Source organism: Amaranthus tricolor, chromosome 10, assembly GCF_026212465.1.
Source record: "Amaranthus tricolor cultivar Red isolate AtriRed21 chromosome 10, ASM2621246v1, whole genome shotgun sequence".
Taxonomy (NCBI): Eukaryota; Viridiplantae; Streptophyta; class Magnoliopsida; order Caryophyllales; family Amaranthaceae; genus Amaranthus; species Amaranthus tricolor.
The window spans coordinates 13,038,818-13,056,317 of record NC_080056.1 but is presented as its reverse complement, the minus strand read 5'-3'; the positions used below and the strand labels follow the sequence as shown (position 1 = coordinate 13,056,317).

The 17,500-nt window shown below is 32.4% G+C and overlaps 1 protein-coding gene across 2 annotated transcripts; it reads right to left on the bottom strand.

The window, feature by feature from the left end:
- Positions 1–4,401: 4,401 nt before the first annotated feature.
- On the bottom strand, positions 4,402–13,310 carry LOC130825708 (uncharacterized). 2 transcript variants are annotated; one of them, XM_057691074.1, is made up of 4 exons: positions 13,135–13,310; positions 7,928–7,965; positions 5,863–7,497; positions 4,402–5,047 (listed from the first exon to the last, which is right to left on the bottom strand). In XM_057691074.1, coding segments are annotated over exons 2-4 (2,031 nt in total). In that variant the 5' UTR covers positions 7,929–7,965; positions 13,135–13,310; the 3' UTR covers positions 4,402–4,652. The 2 variants fall into 2 exon arrangements, with proteins under 2 accessions (XP_057547057.1, XP_057547058.1); XM_057691075.1 differs by having other exon boundaries at positions 7,928–7,958.
- Between the last annotated feature and the right edge of the window lie 4,190 nt (positions 13,311–17,500).

The window sequence follows — 17,500 nt, the reverse complement described above, 5'->3', positions numbered from 1 at the left end:
TTAACGTATCTGATATTAGGATCCACACCCGTATCTGATACTCGTACCTGAATCCTAGTAACATAGTTTATGTTAAAACGAAAAAGTTGTTATGAATTATTTTGAAAAATTTCACGTGGTAACTTTGAGGTATTGGTCTAGGTTTTTCACGTGATAACCAAAGTTTTTTTAAAATCCACGCGAAAACCTAAGGTTTACCCAATTGAACCTCCGTGACCTTTTTTACTTAAAAAAACGTTTGAAAACCGTTTATTAGTTAGAAAGCCATGTTTGTGAGATTCTATTCATCTAAAATCATCCAAAAGATCACATTTCCACTAATTTCCTAACCCTAATTCCCTGATTTTTCAAAGTCTGACAACAAAATTCGAGCATTCAATTAAAGGTAATGATCAACTTCAACACAAAATTTCTAAGGTCGTACAAGAATTTCGTTTGATTTTGCAAGTAATAATGGTGAGTAACTTTAATTTACAGGAATTTCAATTGTTGGTAGATAAATTTCGAATGTTTATGGGCCAATAGTGGCGATTCTTCTGCTTGCAAGAAAATTTGAAGAAGAAATTCAAAAGAAAATTCATTTCTAGCAGAAGAGTTTGAAGAAGGAATCCATTTTGATAGTAGAAGGAGAATTAGAAAAATTAAGGTTTGTTTTTTCAGGGAAAATGTGATTCGGTGGAAAAATGAAAAAATTAGGGTTTGTGTTTTTGGTGAAAAATGAAAGTATTAATAAAGAAAAGAGCTGAGTTAACTTAAGGGTACAACCAACTAGCAGTACACAGGAGAATTAACATTCTCAAACGTTTTTAGTAAAAATGGTCGCAGAGGTTTAATTAAGCAATCCTTAGGGTTACAGGGTGAATATTAAAAAACTTTGATAACCACGTGAAAACCCAATACCTTAGGGTTACCTAGGTTTTCCACGTACAATTACCCAATGTTTTTTATACTGACAATTCACTTTTCAGCTCGTCTTGTAAGAGACCCGGTGGGACGACCTCAAAATAAAAAAGCTCATTAGTTTAAAGTTTCTATTATTGGGCTATTTAACCCTAGTATGAGATACATGTCTTACGATGAGACCGTCTCATACAAGAATTTGTGTTCACTTTTTGGTCTTTTTTTTAACTTGATCACATCAATCAAAAAAAATTATAAAAAAAAACAACTTAAGACACATGTCACACTACCGTTGAAAATTTTCCCGCATTTTTTCTATTATTGACAGAGAAACTTTTGATATTTGACTTGATATTTAGGAAAACAATTAACTCATTAAAACATGTAATATTTGTTAGTAGTTCTTACTAATGACGGTCTCTAGAAGAGACAGAGTAAATGGGGCCTACCCATTTAAAATAAAAAAATTAAATTGAAAACCTTCCTTCATTAACTGATCTTTTCCATTTCATTAACTCCCCTCCAACTTTCTTCCATTGTCTTTATTTCTTTCTCATATTTCTCAAAATTTCTACAACCGTTCGTCCTTCCCTTCATTAATTGATCCCTTCCTTTTCCTCTTCAAGTATATCATTTTGATTTTCTACTCAAATCATATTACAATGGAAGATTTAATGCGAGAATTCGAGTGTGATTCAAATACATCTCAAATCCAAGATAACAATAATGTTTTGAAAGGTATGAAAATTTAAGATTTTATTTGTTGAAAATGATTGTAAAATGTACAATCTTCTGATTTTTGTTTTTATTCTAAGATTCATCAATGGTGGAAAACAATGATGTTGAAGAAAACAAAAAAATGAGACTAAAGAACGAACGTAAATTGGTGTTTTAACCTAATTAAAGTTTGTAGTTTAATATTATAATATGATTGTTTTTCGATTTTACTTGTTCTTAATTATAGGGTTTAAAAAATAGAAAAGATAAGTGATGATGTTGTCTTGGCTTTTGTATTCGCAAAGAAGATCAAAGTTTTTTCGAAGGATCAAAATGACAACCCTCAACAGTCAAAGGTAGCTGATTAAGTACCCAAACAAAGGGCTTATAGTAGTTGAAATTATAATATTGTGTTTTTGGGTTTATAACAGTGTGTATTTGTCGTATTGATATGCATTAATATTTGGGATTATGTTGGAATTATAATAATGTGTATTTGGATTTATAATATTGTGTATTTGGGTTATAATAGTTTGTATTTGTCGTATGGTTAAGTATTTATATTTGGGATTATGTTGGAATTATAATAATGTGTATTTGGATTTATAATATTATATATTTAGGTTTATAATAGTACGTATTTGTGTTTATAATTGTGTGTAATTTATAATATTTGGGTTTATAAAGTAATGTTATAATCCCAACTAAATAATGTTATACTCCTAACTAAACAATGTTATAATCACAATTAAACTATGTTATAATCCCTACTAAACTATGTTATAGCCCTAATTAAACTATGTTATTACCCCAACTAAAAATAATGTAACCCACACTACACAATGTTATACTCTCAACTACATCAACTTATGTCCAATGTTCACAGTTATAATACCAATTATATTATAGTATAACCACAAATGTATGTTCTTATAATACAAAATATATTATGTTATAACTCCAAATATATGTTGTTATAACACGAAATATATTAAGTTATAACTCCAAATACATTATGTTATAACCCCACATTATGTTACTACACAATACTGCCAACTACATCAACATATGTCAAATGTTTACAGTTATAATTTTGGTTATATCCCAAAATATGAATTTATAACTATAATTGCTTTTATTACCAGCCTTCTCCAAAAATTAGTCATTGTTGTCTTCTTCAACATCACGACTTTCCACCATTTATGAAGCTTAATTTTTTTAAAAAAAAAAAAAATAAGAACCACAATTGTTTTTATTACCTTCCCCAAACAGTAGATATTGTTGTCTTCTTCAACATAACTGTTTTCCACAAATGATGAAGCTTATTTTTATTAAAAAAAAAAAGAACCACAATCGAATTCGTATAAGTACATTCAATTTCAAGCATCAATTCTTCCATTGTTAGACAATATTCAGGTTATAGAAGAAGAATATAGTTGAAGGTTGAAGAAGGAAGATGAAAATCTAATATCTTCATAATCAAGACTTTATTTTGCTTGGGGAAGAAGCAGTTAATCATAAGACTTTTCACATTCCAACCCAAATCCCATGTGCGTTAATAAATGAGACAGCAAGAATTAACAAAATATAGGATGTGGGATAGCCGGATAGGCTCTTGAAAGCCATTTTTACAAAAGAAGGTCTCTCAAGAGAGGACTTGACTATTTATTGATTGAGTATAACTATATGTGATGATTTATTGAAATACAATATTTCCTTATATAAACCAAAAAAGTAATATATACATGTAAATCTTTATTTTAACTTAGATAATAAATTATCATCATATAATTAATATAATAACTAATTTGACTATTTTTTCAACTAAATATTTACACCTATCTATCATAGTTGAAGACTTTTAAACTTTGTCTCAATTATCAATAATTACTATGAGTATATGTTTTAATATTGTTGTATAATAAATTTTTTATTTACTTTGATAATGATAATATCATAACAAATACAAATATTTAATAATTAAGTTTATGTTATAAATAAATTAATTTTATAAAATAATATCATTATTCATATTAATAAATATTTATACCATCACCGTAAAACACAGGAATTTATCTTAGTATTGAATAACATCTAGCATATGCATCTAACATTATAACCGCTAATAGATAAACTTATGTCATAAATTGGTCAAACAAGAAAATAAACCAACCAACTAAATGCGAAACCACTCCATTAATTGTGGTTGCATCATTTTGCAACGTTTTCTAATTGAAAACATTTGCAGTTGGACAAGAATATACATGAATTTTCAAATTAGTTTTTTCAAATAAAATTATAATAAAACTCTTATAATTTCATTATTATTACTACTTTGTTACTAACAGCGGATGATTGCTGGACTGGCTTTTGTTGACTCGACTTAAGTAATGGTCTTATATTACCAACAGCGAACACAACCAAACCTTAGCATTGAACTGGGAAGCGCTTATATTGTGAAATAAGTTTTTTCCATGCTTACTTTGGGAAGTTTTTTTCCGAATAAGCTTATTTTGTTCAATTTTTTCAAACACCATGTACCAAATGAATCGTAAATTTTAAAATATTGGGCGAGCTTACCCATAGCCATTTTTCGCCGCTAGATACCTTAACGAATAGGCCAAGACTGTCCAAAGTTTTTACTTATGCATCAATTTTTTATCTATGCATCAGCCACTGTAATCAGCTATCAGCTACCAACTATCGATCATTTGCCAAACACCCCAAATCACTAAGCTTAGCTATAATTTATTACATTTTCTAAATTAAACTGAGAAGATTATCGGTACAAACAAGGCAGCCTCAACTTTCATGTTTTTACTCTAGACTCTTATGCATGAGCTGTACAGGACATCTTGATGTTTCTTAACATTCGATTCTGTATACACAAAAACTGCTATAAGAATGAAAAACAACTGACAGGGTGTTTTTGCAGCTGAAAATCTATACAAGGAGATATTAATATAATGCAAGGTATTGCTGAAAACCCACATTTCAGCCAGAGTATATCATATAAATGTATGTTTGGGCTTCGGTTACAAGCCAAAGTCGTTTGCACCGAAAAATACTGTACTATATTGTCTTGTATTCAAGTCACTTACATCATAGGATCCGTAACGATCAAGCCATTGAGTTGGACTAGGGGTCTCGATTTCTTCGACCCATTCAGATGTCATGTCAATGTCATCAAGCTGGATAGGATCCATGTCAAAAGATCTGTTCTGAGGTCTCCCTAACTTGAGGTTATAATTGACATAAATGAGATCATTCAATGCTTCTTTATCAATTTTGTTCCTCTTTTCGGAATGCATCTGCTGGAACATATTCCATTGCTTCTTGAAAGTACAAGTACTGCAAACTTGACTGAGAATTCTTATGGCTACCTTTTGTAACACTGGTGTTGAATCGCCGTACTGCTCCCACCATTCTCCTGCAATATAGGATTTACTTTAATGCTGTAAATGAACGTTGGTACGCAAACACACAGGGGAACTGAAAACCAGTGGGCAAATTTTGCAGAAAGCCAATTCCATTACATTGCAGATTTATGATATGGTTATATATACAATATCAAAGGAACTACCCTTTAAAATCTCTAAAACATAAGCCAAAATGAGAACTTTTTAAAGCTGTTTAATCAAGCTTGTAAATTGAGGCCAATGTTCAATACTTGGTAAAGCACCGGAGTTTTCTCCGAAATGACAGAAGCTACCTTTTCCTTCTTAAAATGCAACCTATATAGAATCAAGATGTAATCCAATGACAAGGAAATGGATCCTGTTTAACATCCATAGATCAAAGCTAATCACAAGGAAATGGATCCTGCTTAACATCCATAGATCAAAGCTATAATATTAACTGGAACAATCTATCATCTATGCTGAAAACAACATTAATATCAACCCAATTATCGAAATGTCCGAATAAACCCTTCCCCTGCGCATAATAGAGGTGGGTTGGGATGGGGAGATGTGTTTAACCTTGTACCAAGAAAAGGCTAAATACACCCTTAAATCTAACATATGATATCCATCTTCTAGTGATAAGCAGTAGTAAAATGAATCTTCCAGTTTTAAACATTGCAACTCAATAGCCAAACATTAACTCAATATCCGTTGGCGGTGGACAAGTAAGAAATGCAGACTGACAGCAGTAATCGGAAAGATATTTTCATATTGGAATTGCAGAGAAAAATGTCAAATGAGAATATTGAAATCATATTTCAAGAATGGTAAAAACACGTACCAGGTGAAACTGTGTCGCGTGCTTCTTTGGCAAGATTACAACCAAACATTCCAGTTGCTCGTTGAAACACCAAAATTTGATTAGTGATATTATGCCTTAACTCGGGTGTAGGAAGAAGTTTCTCCAAAACATTGAAGAAGTCCTCCTTTATAGCAGTCACGAATTTGACTTCAGGGTTATACTGGATGCAAGGATTCAGAAACGCAGCAGCTGAGTGCAATTGTGTATGAAGCTGGTTATGCCACTTCTTGTCCACTATATCTAAGAAAGTCTTGCACTTGCTCTCATCCATAATATAATAGGTTCTAATCGATTCCTGGGCCTTTGTCATTAGTTCATAAATGAACCCAACAGCTGGTTTACCATCAGCTACTTCCCTCAGAATTCTTAGGAACGGCTCAGAAATAGCAATACATTCTTCAACAACTCTCCAAAATTCATTATCATCCAAAATTGCGGCACAGTTTATGCTTTGTTGTTTGTTTACACAAGCTGAGATCACTGAATAGTCGGCACAATTAACCATATGCTTCAGCTCACTTCTTTGCTTAAACAATGCTTGTAAAGAAAGGAAGCTGGAAACTGACTTGGTAATGCCTGTTCTAATTATGTCCTGATCTCCGGTAAATTTTTTCATAAATTCGAGCAATGACACACTATTGTAGATAAATCTTGTGATGGTTTGTGCCTGAACAATACATCTATTCACCCAATCAATCTTGCAAAAATCGTCGAGTATTAAATTCACGCAGTGAGAAGCACATGGAGAAATGAAAATGGTACCATAGCTCTGAAGAATATGGTTAGCAACTCCAGAATAACTGAGTGCACCATCAACAATTATCTGTACTACATTATCAGGGCCAATTTCTTGTATAACAGAATCAAATAAATCAGCCAAAGATTTTGTGTTTTTGTAATATGACGAGGCATCAACTGACTTGTGAAAGAAGGTTCTCGAGGGGGATGAAACCAAAAAGTTGACTATTGCTCGTGACTTGTTATCGGTCCATGTGTCCACAACAATAGTACAACCTGTTCTGATCCACTCTTTCTCGGTGTCTCTAAATGCCAAATTCATTTTGGACTTGACACTTTCCAACCATGTAGTCTTCAATGTTTCTGCAGAAGGACCGGAAAATCCAGAACCACATTTTCCTATCGCTTCAATCATTAGCTGATAGGAAGAAGATCTTGCCACACTGAAATCCAACTTGTTCTCGAAGAAAAACATAGCAACGCTTTCCTCTGCATTTTCTTGGTTACTTGAGGTGGACGAATAATCTGTTTGGCTTAATGCAGGAAGCAACTTTGCAATGGGAGATGGTGTCTCCACAAATAAAAGAGGTTTAATTGGGAGAATACGCTCTGGAGAACTAGTTTCCACAAGCTTTGGCTTCTTAGCGATAGGGATTTCTTGAATTTCTTCTTTCGCTGCAATGATAGCCCTAACTTTTTTACTTACATCATCCCGAACATTGCTGCATGCATTTACACCTTTACTGGGAAGTCGAGATAAATGATACTTCAATCTACTGATGCCTCCGTTTAAAATTCTCGTACAGAATTTGCATCTCACCTTATTGCCATCCAACTTGTCAGCATACTCCCAACATGCATCCTTTTCACGAACCACTAGCCCAAATAATTGGTAGTCAATCACTATAAGTTGACAAGAGAAAATGCTAACAAAATTTGTTTTTAGGAGTCACAAGAACGTTTCTTATCCGCAATATCCCTCAACAAAAAGGCAAAGTCAAGAACTTCATCTGTTGGAAAAACACATCAGATGATTTCCAAATGAGCTCTCAAAGGGAGCAGCTTTATGCTCTATTTGGTTATACAATCACAAAGCAACGTGTAAATGCCAAAGTTCAGGCAACAAGGTAACTAAGATAGTGCAACATCAAGGAGAGATGGAGGTGATGATTGTTGATAGAAATGTATTTTTGTACACATGACATGTATGCATTCAACTTCAAAAAATAACATTGCATTTTTGTAACCCACTATGTACATGAATACATACATTAAAAAATAAAAAAACAAACAAACAATTACTTACTTCTGATGACTGATGTCAACCATCAAGTTATCTGCACCCTGCATTAATGTGCAACTGTCAGTAAGAGAAAATTACCAAGCACTTTGCATCAAGTTTAACTGTAACAGCATTAAGCAATAAATTATGTTTGTATTCTCAGGCAGAAAGCATCTTAAAGTAACTGAAGAACTTTTCCTTCAAAGCACAACTGAATATCCTAGTTGAATGCTGCTGGTACTTTTCTGATTTACGAACAAAATCAAAATTTCTAAGATTAATGGATCTCAAGCAAAGGATTGTTCTACACAAGCAACTTCAGACAATAGGCATTGAGAAAGTACATATACAAACCAATCTACACTAAACTCAACATATTACATGACTAAAGTCACAAATTTTTACTGCACATTCATGATTTAAGCTAATCTATATGTCATCATATTGTGATATATGGTATGCTCATTGTTGGACAGTGGCTTATGCACTGGACAGTAGCGTATACAAGCTCAGGCATCAGGATATGTGCAAGTTGGTTCGCATCAGGATGTGTGCAAGTTGGTTCCAGATGATACTGATACAAGGATGCAGTATGCTGGTGTACAAGGATGCAGTTGGCTTTGCTCTCCTTCATATCTAGTTGCTAACATGTTTTGTATTTAGTATTCTTTTATTACGTGTAACTAACCCCTTGTTGTGGTGGTTAGAGTTTATTAGTTTGTTACAAGGTTATAGGAAAAGTTAGTTAGATATATTGTGTGTGTGTGTGTGTGTGTGTATATATATATATATATATATATATATATATATATATATATATATATATATATATATATATATATATAGCTGCTCTTGTTCTGTAATCAAGTAAGAATGTAATAATATAAAACATATCTTCTGTTTGTATCATTTCTTTAGCACATTTTATTACATGGTATCAGAGCCTCCTTAGCTTTGAATCCATTTCCTTCGTTTTTTTCAAGAAACATCAGTAATATTTCTGTCCTGTTTCTTTTATGCACCCCCAATTCTTCAACATGGGAGTAAAGAGTGAAAAGCATATTGATATTACCATGAATCCAGCAAGCATTTATTAACTTCACCACACTTACAGTGGGCTGAAGTTAGTCAGCAATGTATTCAAAGGTGTGGGTGTCAAAGGGCGGAAAAGAGCCATGTCTATAGCCACTTCTTCCAAGAACAAATAGGGCTCGTGGATGGAACACTAAAGAGACCTACTGCTAGTGCATTTCATGAGAAGGTATGGAATCGTGTCAATGACATTGTTATTGGATGGATCATGAATGTTGTGTTGATGAGAACATAACAAAGAGTATACTGTGGTTAAAGACTCCAAAGGAGGTGTGGGATGATTTGGAACATCAATTTGGACATTAGTATGGGGCATTTGCCCTTCAATAAATTAGGCATATTATTTCCTGATTTACATCAACAAAGATCTAATAAAGAATTTATATGTACTATTTTCCCTTTAGCTAAGAAAACAAGAAATGTATTTTATATAAGTTCAATAAAACCAGTTGGAAGCTATCCAAATGTTACACATGGATATATGGGATCCTATGAGACACCATTTAAGAATAAATAGAAATTTGTTCATCACAATAGTTGATGATTACTTGAGGTTCACTTGGGTGTTCTTTGTCAAACAAAAATCTGATTTTTTATCAGTCTTTAAGCATTTCTATTTGAATATGTGATTACACAATTTAATAAAAGAATCAAATGTGTAAGAACAAACAATACCAAAGAATTGTTCAAGGAGATACATTATTTTTCACAAAGAAAAAGGCATCACTAGCTAAACAAAGTTGTGTTGATACTCCTCAGCAGAATGGAGTAGTAGAGAGGAAGCATAGACACCTTTACAAGTTACTAGGGCATTGTATTTTCAATTCAGACTCCCAATACACTTTTGGGCACATTGCGTTCTCTGTGCCACTCACTTACGGATGCCTTTAAAGCCTATACTACATAAATTTCCCTATGAACTCATGTATGGGAATAAGCCAAATTACTCCATACTCAAGTCCTTTGGATGCTTTTGTTTTGCTTTCACTTTAAAGAAGGATAGATCCAGAAGTGATGTCAGGGCTCAACCTTGTGTTTTCATAGGATATGCCTCCCAACAAAAAGGTTACAAATTAATGAGCTTGCAAAAAAAAAACTTGTATTCATATCCAGAGATGTTGAGTTTTGCGAGCAATATTTTCTGTATCAAAATTTTGATAAAACTCAAAAGGTCTTACAACAATTTTTTGTTCTTTCATCTAACGATGAGTGTAAATCTCAATCTACACCTTCAACAGATATGTTCAAGACTACCCCAGACACAATTTTGAAAGGCTTGTTTGATAATATTGATCATTTGTTTCACTGAATGCTCATAATCATATCTAGTCCAAGGTTATCTAGATCAACTCATAAGCCTAGTTATTTGCAAGACTTTGTTTGCAACAATACCACAATTAAGCATTGGTGCAACATTATTTCTTACCAAGCACTAAATGTTAATCATCAAAGAATTGAGACTATGCATACTAACTATGTTCAGCCTTCTACATATCAAGAAGCCAGCAGAGATTTTCACAGAGGAATGAGGCTATGCATAAAGAGATCCAAGCTCTTTTTGATAATAACACTTGGGATATTGTTTGTCTTCCATCAGGAAAAAAGGCCATAGGGTCTAAATGGGTATTTAAAGTCAAACTTAAGTCCAATGGTTCTCTAGAGAGATTCAAAACAAGGCTTTTTGCTAAAGGTTTTAATCAAAAGCATGGCATCGATTTTGAAGAAACCTTTTCACTTGTGGATAAGATGGCACTATCAAGTGTTTACTAGCTATAGCTGCTAGCAATAAGTGAATGGTTTATCAATTACATGTGAATAATACATTTATTCATGGTGACCTTCATGAAGAAGTTTACATGAAGATACCTGAAGGTATTCCCAAACCAGATAACAAAGTTTGTTTGCTTAAGAAGTCACTATATGGTCTCAAGCAAGCTTCTACACAATGGCACTATAAGTTAGCCCGTAAGTTGAAAGCCTTGGGATATAAGCAATCTAGAAATGACAATTCTCTGTTCATCAAGAGGAATAATAAAAATATAACTTTGATTGCTGTATACATCGATGACATCCTCCTTATTGGCAATACAAGTAATGAGATACAACTTGAGCTTTATCTAGACCAAACTTCAACTATTAAAGACTTAGGTCTGCTACACTATTTATTGGGTATTGATGTAAGCCACACCACTGTAGATATGGTTCTAACTCAATAAAAATATACTAAAGAGATTTCGGTTGCTAGTGGCATACAAACCTTTAAGAAAGCGGTTACCTTTACCAATGAATTTAAAGCTAAGAGCTAATGAAGATAGTATTCTCCCAGATCCTACTGCTTATAGAACTTCGATTTGAAAGCTGAATTTTTTGTCCAACACCAACCCTTATCCTGCATACACTATTCAGCATTTAAGTGAGTATATGCAGCAACCTAGGTCCTCACATTGGGGTGCCCTCATCCACACTCTTAATTATATGCATTCAAAATGTGGCCAAGGTATTGGGTTGCAAGGCAACAATGCTTTAACATTATAAGCATTCTAAGACTCTAATTGGGGTGCTTGTTGTGATTCTAGAAGGTGTATCTGGTTTCATTCTTATGCTTGGTACCTCTCCCATTAGTTGGAAGTTCAAGATATAACCAATTGTAGCTAGATCTAGTTCTGAGGCAGAATATCGAGCTATTGCCAGTGTTGTCTCAGAGGTTACATGGGTTGTTAGATTACTACAAGAAATTGGTATTTCCAACTTGAAACCAGTAAATCTGCATTGTAATAACATATCAGCTATTCCTATAGCTGAAAATCCCGTTTTTAATGAAAAAACCAAGCACGTAGAGCTTGATTGTCATTTTACTAAGGAGAAAATTTTAGAAGGATTGCTTCTGTTGAATTATTTACCAACCAAAAATCAGTTGGTTGATGTTTTAACCAAGATCCTCCCTTCTTCTCATTATAAGAATTTATTGTCCAAACTAGGTGTTTGCAAGCCTCACCCCTAGTTTGAGGGGGGGGGATATTGTGATATAAGGTATTGCTCATTGTGGACAGTAGCTTATACAATAGACAGATACAAGCTCAGGCATCAGAATATGTACAAGTTGGTTTGCATTAGGATGTGTGTGCAAGTTGGTTCCAGATGATACTGATATAAGGATGCAGTATACTGGTGTAGAAGAATGCAGTTGGCTTTGCTCTCCTTTTATAGTCTAGTTGCTGACATGTATTGTATTTAGCATTCTGTTATTACAGGTAACTAACCGCTTGTTGTGGTGGTTAGAGTTTGTTAGTTTGTTACAAGGTTGTAGGATAAGTTAGTTGGATAAATTTTACTATATATAGCTGCTCTTGTTTTGTAAAATAGTAAGAATGTAATAATACAAAACATTTCTTTTGGTTGTATCATTCCTTTAGCACATATTATTAGACATCACTATGCGGAACACTTTGTTCACCATACTGCCTTTTTTTGATGTACTATCTCAAATTACAACACGTCATTTAGATAAAAACATAGAATATATTTTACCCGTTCTACACCCACTGGTTTAGGACATGGCAAAGCAATGCTCCTAAATTGCCACAAGTACAATGCTAAGTTGCTAACACAACCTATCAATCTTAAATTCTTAATCACATGTTCAAATCAAATTAGAGTTAAAGGACATTCCATTATACTGATGCCAATATAGTACTCTACCTATACTTCCACCTACGCAAAACTGGATACGAACCTTGTTGTCCTCATATTTGTTATAGCAAATAGGTTGTTTTTGATTAATTCTTGAATTAAATATGTTCAGAAATACCTAATTGCGTAATCAAGTGTTCGTCCCAAAATGCAATTCAATTGCGTAATCATATATGTTTAATTACTCTTCTTATTGAAATCCAGCTTAAACTTAAATTAAGCTAAAAAAAAAGTAATTCGAACAATTAATCATCAGATCACCAAAAAATTAACAATAAAAATTCATAGTTTAAGCAAATAATTAACAATTAATTTTCAGTTGATTTGAAGAATGAAGATAATAAGAGGTTGTCTGATTATTAAGAGTATTATCCTGCTTCTATAATAAACAGTGATAAAATAAGGATGAGAAAATAAGGAGAAAAAAGAGATTGAATTTGCGGACTTACAGTAAGCGGAGAATGTGGAGAAAATATATAATCGGAAAGAGATTTCCGATTTGCAGACGCGACCTCTCTCTTATCGCGCGAAGCGATATTTTATCGCGTTTTTTTAGGGTTTCATTTGTTACTTATCGCTTTCTATTTCTTAGCATTTCAATATTTCATCTTTCCTTTTGCCCAATTTCTCCATTAGTTTTTTTCTTTTACGAGAGGAAATAATTAGGTGGCAATCAAATAGTTCCTCCGTTTTAACGTTTAATTTTGTTTAAGTATAATAATTTAATTCTTAATATTTATATAAAATTTCTTGCAATATATGGAGTTTTTAGTATTAAGATATATATAAATATGATTTTTAAAGATATATAATAATAATAATAATAATAATAACAAACATAATACATATACTAAAGTAAAGTAATAATTGTTAAGATATAGTGAGATGACATTATTTATTTTTGTAATAAACTTAAATAATTTATAGATAATATTAAACATGAGGAGTAAAATTGTCTTGTAAGTTAAACATTATTGATTTATTAATTCGTCGACTATGTATAAAAAATTTTTGTGGTTGATCTTGTTCTCTTTGTCGTTCCCTCACGTTGCTCTACTGTTATAATGGAATTCTTCTTAAAACGCAAAAAATACTTAAACAGCACTGCTAAACTTAAATCTTATAAAACTAATTTAAAACTTAAAATCTCGCCATTAATGATATTTGACTTAAGTTAATAAGTGTTCTTATTTGATTTAAATGGTTTTCTCGAGACATTTAGGTGAATTTAGTCATCCATTCAAATTTACTTTATTTGCCATGTAAGTCAATTTCAAAAATTGATATCCAATCAAAAAAATCCAAATGGCAAGTAGCTTAGAATGAAAAGATTTTGCATTCTATATTCTTTTTAATATATGTTATGATTATATATAATAAAAAATTATAAAATTTAATATTAATAATCTTAGCTTTGAGACAAATTAAACAAGATCCCACTTAACTATGTTTTAACATATAAAATAAGAATTAATCACAAAATAAGGGTGATAATTAAATAGTACAATGCTTCAAATGTTGCAAGTAATTTAGAACGAGGGAAATACATAATGTAGTATGGAAAGCGGTGTTTGCTTTAACTAACATAAAATCTGATTATCCTCTATTTAGTCATGTATGTTTAACTAGCTAGTGTAAGTGAGAATTGGATCTTGTGTTTGTTAAGTAGTAATATTTTTTCTATGTAAGATTTTGAATTCAATTCTCATTTAGTATTTATCTTCCCTTTTCTTAGTAATCCCAAATATAGTTAGTATATGTGCCATGTACCCCTTAAAGTGCTTATTGTGATATCACCATATCACACAATATAATACTTTTGTTTGAAATTTTCAAATGGCGGCTTTATAGAACATTGTGAAATAGAGTAGATTTACATGTTAAAATGTGATTGCATGACATTTTTAAATTTTGAGGATGTTTGGCAATTTACTTTCTATTGGAATTTAGATTGACTTTTGACTCTTAGCTTCATGGTAGGTTAAACAATCCAAAAAAAATATTTGGTAAATGACTTTCTAAGTTAGCTAGAAAGTTAGCTTTTAACCAAAGACAAAAAGTTACTCTTATGGGGTCAAATAAATAAATCCGTAATTATTCAGTCAAACCCTAAACCACCCACCTTGGTCGACTAACTTCCTAAAATAACTACCCACTACTCACCATAACTTACCACTATCACCCATCATGCCCATGATTTCCATATTAATTCATCATCAAACCTTCATTCTACCATTATAAATACGTTTTGCATCATTCATTTACCTTGGAGCTTTTATATTCCTACCGTTACTCAGCAAAAATACACCGTAACACCGCCAACCTACTTACAATCTATATACAAAATCGAAAATCCTTCAATTGTTCTGAACTCATCCTACAATCCATTAATCTTGTATTCATTCAATATCATACATTCATTGATTTTTGTTTTCCGATCTGACTTAAGCGTTGGAGGGTTTTCCAGGAAATCACCCCTGGAAAAGGCTAACGTTGTATTGCAGGAGTTGAGGTCTCATCAGCGGAAGGATCATAAGCACTTTCATCATATTGACAGTTATCCCCGATTACACCTATCTCCGGGTATTTTAAGTGTCTTTTGCACTTTCTCGTTTCATTACCGAAACAGTTTGGCGCCGTCTGTGAGGATAACAAACATAAAAATCATGTCTCCCCTAAAAATACATTTATTCAATAGAATAAATATTATCAATTAAACTTTAAAAAATCACCATTATTTCTCCTAATCTCAAAATTTCCATTTCATCCCTTTGGCATTCACGTGTTGGAAACGGCATGCACAGTGAAAGTCATCATATTATTTTATGATAAATGGTATTGAAGGAAATGGTGAGAAATACACCTGTTAGAAAAATAGAAACGGTTATTAGCCCAATACCCACAAACTTAATCTTATCTCTTTCAATACTCCTTATTTTACTAATCAAACCCAATGCCCAGTTACTACCATTGGGGCTCATCACCGGCGATATACTCGCTTCAGTATTTAGCCGAATTCGAGGCGAATTTTATCTGGAAAATGATGCTAATGATGAAAATAGGGGATTGATTATATGTAATTTATCTCAAATTCTAAGATTTTGGAGAAAAAAATTAAGATGGGTACTAGTAACTCATTTTGATGCAAAAAAAGTAATGAACAAGTGTTGTTTACAAAGGGATTTTTATGATTTTATTGATGAATTAATCATTGTTGAACATTTAGAGTATATAGACCTAGATTTGTATATACTACATACTTAGTATAGGAGTGGGACTAAATAAATATATTATAAGTCTAATTAAGTGCCTCAAAGAATTTGATTCATCATTACTTTGATTCATAAGTTTTGTTTGATGAATCATTACTTTGATTCATAAGCTTTGCTTGGTGAAACATTACTTTGGTTCATATGCTTTGCTTGTTGAAACATTACTTTGGTTCGTAAGCTTTGCTTGGTGAAACATTACTTTGGTTCGTAAGCTTTTCTTGATGAAACATTACTTTGATTCATAAGCTTTGCTTGGTGAAACACTTTTGTTTCAAAAGGAGGTATTGTTTCATGCATAGCTCTATAAATAGAGGTTACATGCCAAGGGACATTTCATCACATCTCCATATCATTTCTTATTTCTCTCTTAAGAATACTCCCTTCTTGCTCTTCCTTTCATGAGATAACATTGAGAGAGTAATTAAATCTCAATATCATCAAAGTTCTTAATTCACCACAACACTTGTATTTACTATTGCAATTTCCTTGTGCTATGATTTTGTTGTGTAGTATTGTATCTTATTATGAATTTCATTTATCATCCCAAGCACCTTTGTGGGAGAAATATCACAATAGGAAAGTGCATGAATGTCTTCTATCATATCAAGTTTCCAAGCGACTTCTTTGATTGTCGCAACCATATCTTCATCGTTTTCTTAGTGATTCAACAAGAGTTCAAAGCCATATACAAAGGATTACAAATAGTGTAGAATTATCTTGTAACACATATTTGTAATACATCATTATTGTAATAATCATTTCTGTTTTGGATGAAGATAAATAATATTTCGATGATGATATTTTGTGGGTCTTGTTAAATTCCATGTTTCTAAGGTTTTTGATGCTCTTGATCATAAGTCTTGATGATACTTGTTGGTACTCCTTGCAACCCAAGAGTACGAAGTCTAAACCCAAAGAATGTGGTGATATTTTATTTCACATATATCATTCTCAAAATATAATATTTCTTATGTGGAGTTGCTTGCTTCAATTTTGCAAATTCCTCGGAGAAATGACAATCCAAAATGTGAGGTAGTTTATTGAAGGATTAAGATTATTTATTAAAAGTTTAAATTCGCGTTGGAAACATTAATGAAGGGTAGTCTTCAACATTCAATTAGTATATTTGTGTCAAGGAAAATGCACTTATAAGGATTAGATGACCTGTAGAACGTTTCAAAATTAGCTTTAACTAAGTTGTTTCGGTGTAAAAAATAAATAAATAAATAAATAATCAGATATTTTCTATGTATTTATCTTAATTATCAAACTTTCCCATAGTTTGAAAGTGGGATCCTTGTGAGTATCACCTAGCTTGATAACTCGAACTGTTATTAAGCCCCAAAACAAGTGATTTTGGGCGTTATTTGTCAATGCATTCATTGCGAGTATCACCTAGCTTAATAACTCGATCACTTATTATGCGGACCTATGTCTGATGCAAATATTCATTAATTCTTTCGAAGGATCCTAGTATGATTTCTTATCTAAGTCCCGGGTGATTGACGGCTGGGGAATGCGGACCTATGTCCAATCCGAATAT